General features: G+C 37.0%; 1 protein-coding gene across 6 annotated transcripts in view; it reads right to left on the bottom strand.

Annotated features, from left to right (window-relative positions):
- CNOT3 (CCR4-NOT transcription complex subunit 3) overlaps window positions 1-13,857 on the bottom strand; it is a 40,697-nt gene that overhangs the window by 26,543 nt on the left and 297 nt on the right. For 3 of the 6 annotated variants that reach the window (XM_072425822.1, XM_072425828.1, XM_072425823.1), the window contains exons 2-5: window positions 3,108-3,166; window positions 1,179-1,209; window positions 996-1,058; window positions 309-383 (exon numbers count right to left, since the gene is read on the bottom strand). In XM_072425822.1, coding sequence (XP_072281923.1) covers window positions 309-333 — 25 coding nt within the window. In that variant the 5' untranslated portion in view covers window positions 334-383; window positions 996-1,058; window positions 1,179-1,209; window positions 3,108-3,166. Of the gene's footprint in view, window positions 1-308; window positions 384-995; window positions 1,059-1,178; window positions 1,210-3,107; window positions 3,167-12,082; window positions 12,286-12,320; window positions 13,850-13,857 lie in introns of those variants that run through there. The other 3 variants (XM_072425826.1, XM_072425824.1, XM_072425827.1) reach the window with 3 other exon arrangements.

Genomic DNA, 13,857 nt, shown 5'->3' with positions numbered 1-13,857 from the left:
ATTCATCTAAAAGGTAAACAGTAAATATGTAATCTGCTACTTCTCCAACTTCCGTAAAATGCGTAGCTTCCTCTGGTTTTAATGTTCTTCTGGCTGTACAACCAAAACAAGTATTTAACCAGTAAACACTGAATCTGCAACCTTGCACTAAAGTCCAAAAATCAACATGAAAGCTAGGCAACAAGCAAAAGACACTTTTCCTAATACAGGTTTTCCTGAAGTCCCACTAATCACAGCTAGTCAATAAGAAATAGAGACAGAAAATACACTACTGACTTTAGTGACCAATATGCTCTTTACTAACATACCCTGTAGTTTTCTCTTGTCCGCCATCTTTCCTTCACTAGCAAGGGGCTTTCTTCATACTTTACAAATTCAGGGTGCTGTAGAACAGAACAAATGTAACAAACTCAAAAAAACAAAACCTACGAAAACACTAAACATAGAAAGCATATTTACAGATAAATGACAACATATTGTTCAACAGTGGTGTCCAAATTAGTTTTAAAGCAACCCTGTGATGTAGACACAAAAATAAAACATCATGCTTCCAGGAAAAGAAGCGGCTTGATATGTACCAGACTTGCTTCTTATGCTGTCCTCTCTTTTCACAATTTATAAATAGCTAAAGTTTCTCTAGCATCTGGCATGCTTTAGGTTGTGTCTAGCATCTGGTTCCCCATGATAATATGTACTTAGTTCCACTAGCCTTCACATCCTGTAGAACACACAGGGGTGTAAGACAGTTTGTGTCAAATGCGAAAGAATTTTCAGCCAACACAATCCCAGAAAATGGCATTAGGAGGAGTAGGACAGTAAAATATTAAACAGCTTTTTTTCCACAGAAGCCTTTTTGTGTCCATATCACAAGAGCGGTTTTAACTTTACTTCAGCCATTAGGTACCAAAAAATGAGTACATTTACATATTATGGCCAGAATAATAAGGCTTTGCATGTCAAAATATAAATTAGGTATTTTTAGGCTTTGAGTTTACCTTTCCTCCTGCTCAGCAGAAGCCGAGTGATGGCCACAGACCTGAGAAATATCCGATGATAGCCTGACATAAAAGGGGAAAAAATACAAAGATCCTATTCAGCTTTTCTTTATGAAACCTTTTCCTGCATCCTGTTTTATGGTAAACAAGTGAAGTAAAAACACCTGCAAGCACTATACTTACCTACTTAGCAGGCAGGATTTGACACTTGATGCTGTAAGTGAAAAGAAAAAAAACAGCTATCAGCTAGGGTTAGTTCAACAAGGGGGCATTTTTTTTTTATAGAAAAAAGTTAAAATGGTAGAAGTAGCAATTTAAGAGGCATAAACCTACAAAGATGTGTATAACAGTTTCCCTGCTGGACAGAATTGGCACAAAAGCATTATCACAATTTAAATGGTTTCTCAGTCTGTCGTAGTAGTCTTTTAGTAGGCCCCTGAATGCTAACATATAGACCATAAGAGGAAAAGGCATCTATGTTAGTTGATCTGACTTCACTGCATTGTTCATTATTAGGATTATATTATTAAGCTTACCAATTTTAGATAACCTCATCAGTGAACTACTGTTTTTTTTATTCCTAAAACACAGTTAGACTAATTTTTAATGGTTAAACTACAGTGGAGAAAACTATGCAGAATATATGGTCTGGTTGGGGTGCCTAGATTTGAATACTGAACACAATCACAACTTTTCTGACAATAGGGTTCACATGTATGTATTTAAAATGTGCGCCTCCGGCAATGACCCTTTATATAGGCATGAACACACTGATGTACATGTCTTTTTGGCTTCTGAGCAAATAAATGTAGTACTTGGAGCATTTTTGGGTGTACCATGCCTATTTAAAACAGTAATATTCATTTTCATTACCAAACAAGTGACCTTTCTATAAAGAGTGCTAGCCCCAGGCATGAACGAAAAAGAAACTAAATTGATGTCATAAGCAAAATTTACAAGAACTTTCAGGAAGCAGGGAATGTGCAACAAAGGCTGGGTACACAAGTGCAATGGTTCATGAGCCGTAAGCAGATTATCAGACGAGAATCTGGCGTGTGTACAGCGCTTGTCGTCCATCGTCCAAACAACCACCCTGATGATGGACGACGAACAATCGTAATGGAAGTGAAGGGGGAGAGAGAACAGGGGGGTGCTGTTCCGTTGTTCTCCCCCTCCCCTCCATATAGAGTAGTATATAGTCGTTAGTCATTGGAAAGGATTGTAAAAGATCCTTTCCAACAACAATTTTTGCATGTGTGTACATAGCCAAACACAATTCGACCTTTAGCAATAAATGTAAATTAAAAAGTCCTATTATTTATATTTGGTATTTACCTATTTGAATTCCAGCCACACCATTTATTGGATTCTAGTAAATTTCCTGATAAGATAATATGGTTTTTATACTTACCATAAATGCTGTGTAGTTGGAAGCAATTATTGTGTACAAAGGGTTGGTAAAAATGTACCAATTTTGAATACATAGCCCTGCTTATCGTAAAATACATTTCCTGGAGCCCATTGAGGAAAAAGGGAGGTCTTTAACCTTAAGGCTTAGACTGAAATCTACAGAAAAATTGGGTAAACAAACTAGACAAACAAGCTCAAGATTACACCTTACACTGTCAACATGCTTTAGGTTTTTATCAAAACCAGTAAAAAGTGTATGATCATAAACACTATGGGGTGGAACTATAATCTCCTAATAACGGACAGAAAATTGTTGTTTGGCAAGTACAATTTTTTTTTAGTTCATTGAAGAACACAAGTCTTCATTTTCAGGACATCCAAAGGCAGCCCAATTGAGGGCAGGCAACACAACACAAAAATGAGACAACAAAATGCCTGCAAATTATACAAGTTCCCAAAGGACCTTACAACAAAAGTTGGGATCAGATGATGCCACATTATTCAACTGGTAGATTACAATGTGAACAACTTGTGGCAGACTTGCAAATCTGAGACAAGTGCCAATTTAGAAATGCTTTAGATTTACTTACATGCTTTCATGCCAAGACAAATTAAGATTCGTCTTCACATAAATGATACATATAAAGAAATAAATGTTTATATATAACTGGAAACACTAAAAAGCATTATCTGGTTGCTCACCTTCTGTTTCAACGCTAAACTCATGGACAGAAGCTTCCCAAAGTACATTGATACACCACCTTATTAAAAAAAAAAAAACATTGTATAATAATTACAGACAAAAGAATGTATAACCAAAACAAAATATGAAAAATAAGATAGGGAAAATTTTTGAAGGTGACATGGGCCTATGAGAAAATTCCACCAAAAACACATTGGGCTCTATTTATCAAACAAGGAATCTGACATTCGCTCAAACATTCATCCATGGTAATCTTCCAGGCCCATGCGTTTCAATAGATGTAATTTATTACCACAAGAAAATGCTTTATATTTCCTTTTATTATACATTGTGTTTTCACCCAGTTACTCCACATGGGGTGTAGTGTTTATGACAACAACCCAATGATTCCCACTGCATGTGGAAAACCTAAGATTAGTGCATTCCTTCAAGGTGGTAAGAATTAATGTAAACTTCATTAGCCTGCATCCCCTATCGCCGCTTCACCTTTGTACACTGGCTTTTTGCAATATCTATTTTGGTAAAGGCCAGAACCACACAAAAGCTATAGCAAAACTGTTTAACAACTTAAGGTGATCATACACTATGGGAAATGTTTAATAAGTTTGATGTTATATTAAATAAAAAAAAACAATAAAATTCCCCTGACATTTGGGGGAACAATAAAAAACGTGCCTTTAGGTTCGCCAACTACTGTATAGTAAGCATTAAAAAGAAATTTATCTGCACATGTGAAAAATATGTGGATGAGTCTTCCTCAGTAAGTTGTAGTAAGCAAAATAGTTTGTTTTAGGAACAAAAAACTGAATACATTTCAAAATGCCCTGTATAATACTTTGCATTTGGTTTTAGAAGGAATGATACTAGAAACTGTTGATCAATCAAATATTTGATTGCCTTGGATAATTTGCCTTTCCTGCAAACTGAACTAAAGGGCTGTTTGCCTTCCTCTAGATCAACTGTATGTATAACAGTGGTTTCAGTTCAGAACATGTAAGATTTTAGGTATGTTTATTTTCCTTGGTTGGTCTTGCAACTTTTTTTCAACCTGAGTAACTATGTAACCTGGATGGATACATTTCACTTTTTTTCACCACATTTATGCTTCAAATTTAGCGAGTTGCTTATCACAGATTTTACACTGAACTTAATATTAGAAGCTGCATTAGCTTAAAGCTGAACTCCAATCAGCACCTTAAGTATCCTCAAACCTCCCCTTCTACACCTATGTACTGTTCCTTGGTACTTGTTTTAAATTACTTTGCCCATGTACTTTGTAATCACTAGTCTGTTCTGATCTTTGGAGCCAGGATGAGAAGTCCAATGCCTCTCCCAATAAGGGACTGGTATATTTAGGAAATATAGGGACAGATCTTGCTGTCAGTCATTTTAGAGATAAGGACTATAAAAAACATCACAACCCTCTCCTTTGTGTTAGCACTAACTGTAGGAAAACTTTAAACACGCTCTATACCTTGTTTCCTAAACAGTTTTACACTAACTTCTGTTTTTAAGTTCAGAAATCTTCTGCAACTACCAGACAGTAGAAAATTCAGTAAACTTGATGTTTAGTTTACTTTCTTTGCAGGCATATTGTACTAGCATCTGTGTCAACATTATCATAACTTACGGAACTGCTTTGTGATTCCTTTCTAAGAAGTTTACTGGAAGGGGGTATCTCAGCTTGCAGACCTTACCTCACACAATCAGAACAGAGGCATTCCAGGACAGACTACATTTGCATACAGACCACTCAAGGAAACTCTAACACATAAAACAAAGAATAATTGTTACACAAAACAGAACCCAGATAGCTGAAAGGAGAGGAACAGAAAAGAACAGATGGGGAGCGAAGATGTATGTAACTTGTCGCTTTCAGGAACTGCTCTGCAATCCACCTTATTCACAGGCAAACACATGCACAAAATGGTTCCCAACCCCTCCAATTAGGTTGAATGGAAGCAAAGTTGACACTGCAGTAAAATGTTGCAGTCAGCTGCAAGTCTGAAATGGCACTAAGACTGTGACAGATTACTTTCCATTGGTATATATAAAGATACAAGGAAAAATTTATGTTTTCAATAAACCATTTCGAGTTATTGGTTCTGCATCATTCAATTGGATTTATTTCTGTGCAGGTTTTGGTAATGTTATAGGCTTCTGTATTCTAAATTTTGGATGAGTTAGTGGGGTATTTAATCATAAATAAAAATAGAAGGAGAAATCTAGCTTTACCGAGTTGAAAATTGTAAATAGTGTACAGCATCCTGCAGTGTAGGAGAACCAAAAATGACACTGGAGACAATCGAAGTGACTTGGCTTAGCTGTAAAAGCAGTAGAAAAATCAATTTTTGTGTTCCCTGCACCGACACATCTGTGACTCTCATTGGTCACAGACCGACAGATACTGGACTCCTCCAGCTTCTAAGGATCCCCTGCAATTACTTTACAATGGCTAAGGAGTGGAACCACACAGCAAAAGGTCAAGGTTAATAAAAAAAACTGCTAAAACCCAACACAGTGGTTTAACAGAAGCTTTCATGCTAAATAGTTAAGTTTATTTTTTTAGAAGATGGTCAGTAATGAAAGGTGAGGGGGGGGGGGGGGGGAAACTGGAGTTCAGCTTTAATTGTACAACTACTCCTTTAAATAAATACCCAAACTGTCCACTACCAAATTTATTTTCGCTAGTCAACAAGTTCAGTCAGATTTCTAAATATGCTGTAAAGCTAGACAAATCCAAAGCCCCTACTAAAATAAAAGGCTACAGGACAGTATTAAAAAAAAAAAAAAAAACAAAAAAAAAAAACATGAAGGGTGCTTTTTAGACTTTTTAAAGGTTACTTACAGGTGCATTTACCATGCTTTATAAGGGAATTAAATTCCTGTGGACCAGTAAAATATTGTAAAACCCATCTGACGCGTACAAACTATGAACAATACATTAATGATTAAATAAACTTTTAACATATCAAACCAACTTAAATAAAAATAAAGAGCAACGTTAGCCTAACAAAAACCATTCTCTGCTAACAGAGGTCTAATAAAATACCAGACTTATTTGCCCATCCCTGACAAGGTATAAAAAGGACTGGATTTACAACTGCTCAAATTAATCCTGAGCCAAAGATTAAACTTCTGCATAATGTACACATTAATACAAACTATTTATTATGAGAGATAACAAAAAAACATCAATGTTAAAGCCTGTTATACTCACCTGTCACCACTCTGTTTCAGGCATCACCATCTTTCTCCTTCTCTTCCTTGTTGCGTTTTTTTGGCCATCTTTATAGCCCAACTACTGCAAGGAAAGCAGGGATGTGCTGGGTATCCCAGCAGCAAACATTGAGCTGTGCATGCAAAGCTCAGCAATTTTGACAGTAAGCGATCAGGCAGGTAAGAATGCTTATTACAGAAGGGACTTTGACGATGTTTAAAGTGGAATTTTAGTTCCACTTTAACACCTGGTGAGTTGAGCACAAAAAATAGCCAATATGAAATATGTGGTCCTTTAATCCCTGTCTTTAGCACTCACACAAAATCGAGATCTTCCAAAAAGCTGCAAGGGTATATTAAAGTATTACTAACTTAAAAGTACACCACTAAATTACCACCACTTTCATTCCACAAAATCTGGAAAATTTCTAGAGTGTTCTCTTTGTTAATAAAATATGATTTCTAACGCTTCTAAAGGTTGTGTGTATGTATAAGCCTGATTAATTTTAAAGAATTTGCAATTTGTTTAAATCAATCATTACACAGAATAAAAATCAGTGAGAATTTGTCCAGACCAGAAACTTCCCTACAGGTTAGTTGGAACACTTCTTGGTCACAAGGCCATTTCTCCGGTGTATAGGCTTTCACAACTCAGCTGACTTTCCAAGCAATAAGTTCAATGTACCAGTTGATTCCTTTTAGTTTGGAGTTTTAGAAGGGTAAATGCTAGTGTCAGGCTGCTGGAGGCAGGAGACATTGAAACTGTCAGAATGGCCAGTATGCCTACCATGCCAAGAAGAATCTTGCATCCATGGTGAACATAATCCAAAAATTAGGCAAAAAAGGTTCTGTTCAAAGTCAAGATTGGCAACTAAAAAAACCCCTATAGAAATGTATTTGCCTATAGCTTAATACACTTCACAGGAAAATAAAGACCCCTCCAATCTTAACATTTTGTTTGGAATTTATCGAAGAGGTTGCTACAAATCAAAGGAGAATTGAGTACCGGTGTGAGTAAAGAGCTTTTTTTGCACCCACAGAATCTGTAGTTGGGACTGTAGAGTCTCTAATAATCCAGTGTCAAGCCCAGATAGCAGGAAAATACAGTCAAGAATATTAAGAATTTGGAGGCCAGACAAAAATGTGTAGGGTTTTTTTTGGCAATCCACAGGCTGGACATAAACCCAGAAGGGGGACATTTGTCCAGGGAATAATTGGACCAGAATAGGATGCAATAAGAATAGGAGATGTGACAGCCAGGAAGGATGCAAGGTAGGCAGGGAAGGGGAGAAAAACAGGAGCAGGTGTCAGTGATTGGAGGGTAAGAATTAAGGTAACCATTTTTCCAGCCCATCCAACTGAAATTAAAAACTTGCAGTGTGATCCAGAGGAGCAAAGTAAATTTTACAAAAATGTCAGTCTGCAAATTGTTCATGCAAAAACTAACAGCCTGTCTGTCGGGAACATTTATGCAATCAAATAAAAAGAAAAAAAAGAGATAGCACACCCAAATTTCTCAATAAAGGTTTATCTTAAATATTACAAAACACAAGATAAAATGAGTAGCAAATTTCATGCTCTGCAAGGACGAGTAGGGTGTCTCTTTAAAGTGGCATGGAAAAAGAATTCCTACCAACAGTAACAATTTACATTTAACTGCCCTGATCTGAGCTTAGCAAGCAAAATAAATTGGCTACTACTAACTACCACATTCCATACATACTATTTTGTACTACTTTTTTTTTCTTAAAGCCTAACTGGAGGAAAGAAAGTGCATCATCCGCTTAAAGGGGAAGTTAAAATACCCTAACCCAATGCATCTAAATGAGCATATCACTTTGCAATGCAGGAATAGTTCCACTGCAAATGTAAGTTACAATATTTTTGGAAAACGGCTTTCAAGCAGATATAAACAAAAATAATCTTTGGTTTGATAAAATTGTGTTTATCAGAAGCAGTGTCCTCCTTGGCAGCTTTTACCCGGGCGCACCTCCCAGAACTTTTCAGCATCCACCTGGCTGTTTTTGAATGGTTACTGAAGAGTTTAGACACAAAACAATGGCTGCCACCACCTACAATTTCTTCCCACCCTGCTTAAATAATTCTGGGTTAAACACTGAAATGGAAGTGCCACTTTTTCCTTTTTGTTCCAAAATACTTTTTGACATTCATCTCAATTCTGCTTGTTTCATGATGGACATTTTAAAAACAGATTTCCCAACTGGAGCATGGGTAAACAAGCTTGGGTAACATGCATTTGAACAGTCACTCGCAGTATACACTGGAAGCCTATGCTGACTGATATATCTTGACTGATCATGAAGGAGGACAAATGGGAGAACAGCGTTGTCACCTTAACAGGAAGTGCCTGAACCAGAGAAAAAAAAAAAACACAGTTTTAAAATGTATTTGTGTCTAAAATGTTTTGTTTTGCATAGGGTGGGAAGGGTTCTGTAGTCAGTGGTTCCATTGAAACGAATAATTGACTTCCTATTTGGTAAAAAGGTTGTCTTCAAAACAAGAACTGAATTGATATATTTCTAACAGCAACATAGAAGTAAAATGCCGTAGGTGGAGAATAGAAGAAAAGTGGAGATAAAAACCTGACAGTGTTATATCCCAAAAATGTTGGATAAAATTTTTTTTTTTTTATAAAAATGACTCGCCTTGAGTAGCGCTGCTAATTGGACAAGTGTTGGGAGAGGGTGTCACTGCTTTGGATGAGAGAATAGCAGTCTGACTCTCCTGCAGGCTGCCACCACAAGGTCCCCCACTTGCTAGTTAAAGCAAAAGAGACCCCATGTTTATTACTGTATATTTAATATGATCACATTACAGTATTACATAGTGAAGGCTCAGCTGATCTAAACTTATCTGCTAAAAGCTCAAACTTCAAAAACCCTTGTGTCACAATATTGGTTCTTGAATTAGGGTAGAAACTGTTCTATTGTACAAAAAAAAAAAAAAAAAAAGACATGTTTATGGCTCTAAAATTTGTGTTTTCATTCTGCATGCCAGTGTGTGGCCAGTTAGTGTGCTTTGTATGCCTTATGACTGCATGTGCTATGCACATTATTTTCTGACTGTAAGCATACAGGCGATCATTTGCAAGAATCCACCAGGTGTTCTGCAAAATATTGAAGTGAATTCTAGGGTTTATTTACACAACCAACATTGGGATGTTTTGTGCAGTGTTGTCTAACACAAGAACGAATGCCTCATATCTAATACTTTAATTTACACCAAGGGGCAGTGTTGGTGAGTGCAGAAAAAAACAGTGCATTTTTTCTGTCAAACTGTAGTGCACTGCACACGCTTACAACACATAAAAATTAGGTTACAATTAAACCATCAACAACAAGCTGCCCGAGAAGAAATAGCATGGGCTGTGGTTTTTCAAAGTGAAGGTCCTCTGCTTTGCCAGCCTCCACACAAATAAATGTATCAAATACAGGATAAAATTACTCACATAAGTGTTCTGCAAATGTCACTGCTCCCTTTCGGAGCCTTCTTTAAGAATTTTAGGCTCCCAGGAGGTAGTGATGTAATCACATATTTCACAAAAACTCAAAAGTGGCGCAGAAGTGTATTATCTGGCAGTATAGAAGGTTCTCAAAAAAAAAAAAAAAAGGGATAGTTTACCTGGTTACCACCTCGCATCAACTAGCCCCATTCTTTGCCCAACCAATGCAGTCCACCATGCTCTGACCACCAATAGTGGGAATAGCTACTGCCACATTATTATTGTCCAGAGCAGGGGGAGTGGCTGCCATGAACAAAAACAAGTTGGAAGAAAAAAGTAAGCACTTAAATGCATTTTACCAATGCGTGACCATAATGCGTGAGCACAACATTAATGCTCACTATGTGATGTGAATAAGGAGTAAAGCAGAAAAGGAAATGAAGCATGCCAACTGAAGGTGTAAGGCTCAATAAATGCAAGAACCGTCCAGTGCTGCTGACAAAACAGTAGGACTTTGCTTAGACCGGCAATTAAAAAAAACGCAGAGGCAAACACAGACATACTGTGCACAGCTAGGTGTCCAGACTCGATTTCAGGCAAAAACGTTTGCTTTTTCAGGAATTTGAAAATGCTAATAAAGGTGTTTTAAAGCCTAGTTTAATACAAAGAAAATCAAGGCACTACGCATTAGAAAAAACACCCGTACAGGCAGTTGCAAATGCCTGTAAAAGCCTTTCTAGGCATTTTTAACCACTACTTTTTCTATGGAGTTTGCAAACCACCCTGAAACTTGTAATATGTTATGTGCCCAGAAAACCACATGGAAATGCTGCTCCCTCTTGCCGCCTTTCAAATGAAGGATAATAAATGGACCTAGTCAGTCCAATGTGTACTGTTTTTGGTAATCATTTTTGAGCAGTAAAAACACTTGAGAAAACCTAAGGTCTGAACAAGCTCTAAGTGCTCTTCTCAGTTTAAAGAATATACAAGGCTGGATAAATGAACTACTGGAGTGTTTGTAAGGTTTTCCCAAGGGAGTTTACTTTCCCTTTGTTGCATCAATAATTCCCCACCATGTGACAGCATAGAAGCTTATCTTTTTAAAACAAAGTGGAAGGTTGTACTAGGATAGGGTAAGTCAACAACATAAAGTTCTTCCTAACGTGTAAAAAAAAAAAATGACTACTAAGCTAAGTAGTCTATACAAATTATATTAAAACTAAAACTGTAAATCCATGTACACACATCAGATGATTCCACCCGACACAAACGGTCAGGCTTGTCTAGGGCGAGAATCTAACATGTGTACGTACATAGGTCGAATGACGTTGTGGTTCCATGAACAACTGATGAAGAACAACTGCAATAGGAGTAAAAGAAAGAGAGCACAGTGAGGTGCCGCTCACTTGTTCTCCCTACCCCATAGAACAGAATGGCGCTGTGTGTACAAAACTTGCTCTTTTATCTGTCACTTTTTCGTCACTGGAAATAATCATGAAAGATTGTTTTCAGAAAAAATAAATGAGCATTTCTGTACGCAGCCTTACAAATTAAACAAACGTATTCCATCCAAAAAAAAAAAACACATATAACCAAAGCATTTATTTATAAATGTGGGAATCAGACATTACCTCAAAAATTTCCTTGTAGGTATCTTCCAGATCCATGTTTTAGTGGCAGTAACAGATTCCCACCAGGGATTGTTTGAGGAATGTTTTTTTTTTCCCTTAAATAGAGTTCTTTAATTCTAGTTTTGGATGGCATACGTAAGGATTGGAACACCAATACGTTTTTATTGAAGTCTATGCCCTAATAAATCAGAATAATCCTTTTTGAGTAGATGACCATTATTAGCACATGATGTGAAATCCAAAGTTTGACAGCTGTCACCAAAACAAAAGGGGCACAAAGGGTATCAAAAAATAAATCAAAAGTCTTTAAACCTTTCCTATTTTATCCAAAACAGAAAAAAAATTATGAATTGTAACCAAACTACAGGATGAAAAGCACCATTGTATTAATAACTGGGTAGTATGAAGAACATAATACCCATATACAACATTAAATGTCAAATAAGAAAATGGTGCATTAAAAAGGATCACTGTCACAAGAAATTTTATCCTTACCATTTTCTGCACAAAACTTGAAAAATTAGTAGCACTTTGGGTGCATAATTATATGTAATAATGCTTTGAAATTATTTAGTTAACCCCAATGATAAAAACTCCCCTCAGGCACAACATTAAATACATTTTTACTCCATTGTACAACAATAATATTCTTTTTTCATACCTGGATCTTTTGTGGACATAAAGCCTTTTTATGACACTTTATAATGTCATTGCAGAGTATCCTTTAAAGCAGACACTGTGGGGAATCGCTGGGAGGGGTCAGAAAAGAACAGAAAGCCGTGTGGGGGCACTTGTGTGGGCAGGCATACGGGCATTAGAAAGGGAGCAGAAAACGCTCATCATGTTTACAGACATGGTTTTAGCTAGTAATCAACACAAAAAAGCGAGGTTTCATTTACCAAGACTGTTGAACACCTTGTCAGTTTTGAGTTTTGATCTCTTATGGCTGGATTTCAAAACGGAGCTAACAGCTTTGGAAATGTCCAGAGATAAATTTCAAAGCATAACAAAGGCTGAAATGTTTAAAAAAATATATTAGGTTTTAAAAGAGATCAGGAAGTTTGAAGAAAACTCTTTAAATATCAAGACACCTTGTTAGCACAAAGGTGTACCGACTGAAAGATTTCCTGTCTTTTCTGTAGTGCTGGTTTTCTGTACCGGTGACAATGGTTACCAGAACAAACAGGGAATCTTCACCAACATACCTGAAAGAAAAAACTGATAGGTTTTCAACATTTTCCTACTGAATCCAAAAATATTTTGGCTTTGGATACAATTACATATGAAGTAGAAAGAGAAGGCAGCATTATGTATTGGTATTTATTTACATTAACTTACATCTTAAGGCCATGAGGGACCACAGAAGATGTAAAATAAGTAAATGATAGGTACATGATGCAAAAAGTAATTATCCAAAGCAACCAACCAATAGATCTCTGAAACAGTCTAATTTTCTATACTATCACAATCAAAGCGTTATTAGCAAAGTTCAAAGAGCAAACAAATAAATGACAAAAGGATGTTTTTTTATGTGCTAAATGTCACGTGATAGAACGAGAACAGTTTCCTCTACGTTAGGAAACTATAGTCTATTGTAGGTTGCCTATAGGCGATATTCACAAGTATTGACTAATCTCACCAACCACATGACGAATAGAGCATAGCATTACTTTTCAAGAGGTTTCAACTAATCCTGAAGCAGACCAATAAAGCCCTGAGCATCCATACAGCACTTGCCACATTTTTAATACCATAGCAAAGCCACTAGTGTATACTAACCACAGGAAGTACTGCTAGGGTAAACTATACTGCACATAGAAAAAACACTTTTACTCCTCTGCCAGATTGCCACCTAAAAGCCAGGTTTAGAAAATTAAAGGTGAAGCCTGAATGGCTGCTATGAACATATCTTATTATACTGAACCCATAGGTCACATTGACAAAAAATTAAGCACAGGAAGCCTAAAGCCTAATTTCCAACTGTGATGGGAAAAATCATGCAGCCACAAAAGACCTTTTACCATGCACACCACATGTAAACACAACCTACTGTTATAGGCAATCACTTTGTGCATCAGCAGATCTTGTTGTTTCCTATTAGAACCATCTACAGCGGGTTTGAATGAAAGCAGACACCTGATTGGTTACTATGGGCAACATCCTCTTTACCCTCACTCAAGTTATCATAGCACCTTTAGGACAGCCCAATGCCCACCCAGCCAATCACATTGAAATTTAGAAGTCCCCCAAGCTCTTAGCACACGCTACAGTGCGGGTTTAGGCCTAAGCCAAGGCAAACAACCAGAATAAAGCTGGCAGGGGCCTAGCACTGGGAAGCCAGCAGAGCCCATCATGCGCCAATGACCTGCAAGCCCCAGGTTATATTCCTGAGCAACTAACGTGCCCAGCAGGCAACTATAGTGACACAGTGTTGAA

Source organism: Pyxicephalus adspersus, chromosome 11, assembly GCF_032062135.1.
Source record: "Pyxicephalus adspersus chromosome 11, UCB_Pads_2.0, whole genome shotgun sequence".
Taxonomy (NCBI): Eukaryota; Metazoa; Chordata; class Amphibia; order Anura; family Pyxicephalidae; genus Pyxicephalus; species Pyxicephalus adspersus.
This window is presented reverse-complemented; position numbering and strand designations above follow the sequence as displayed.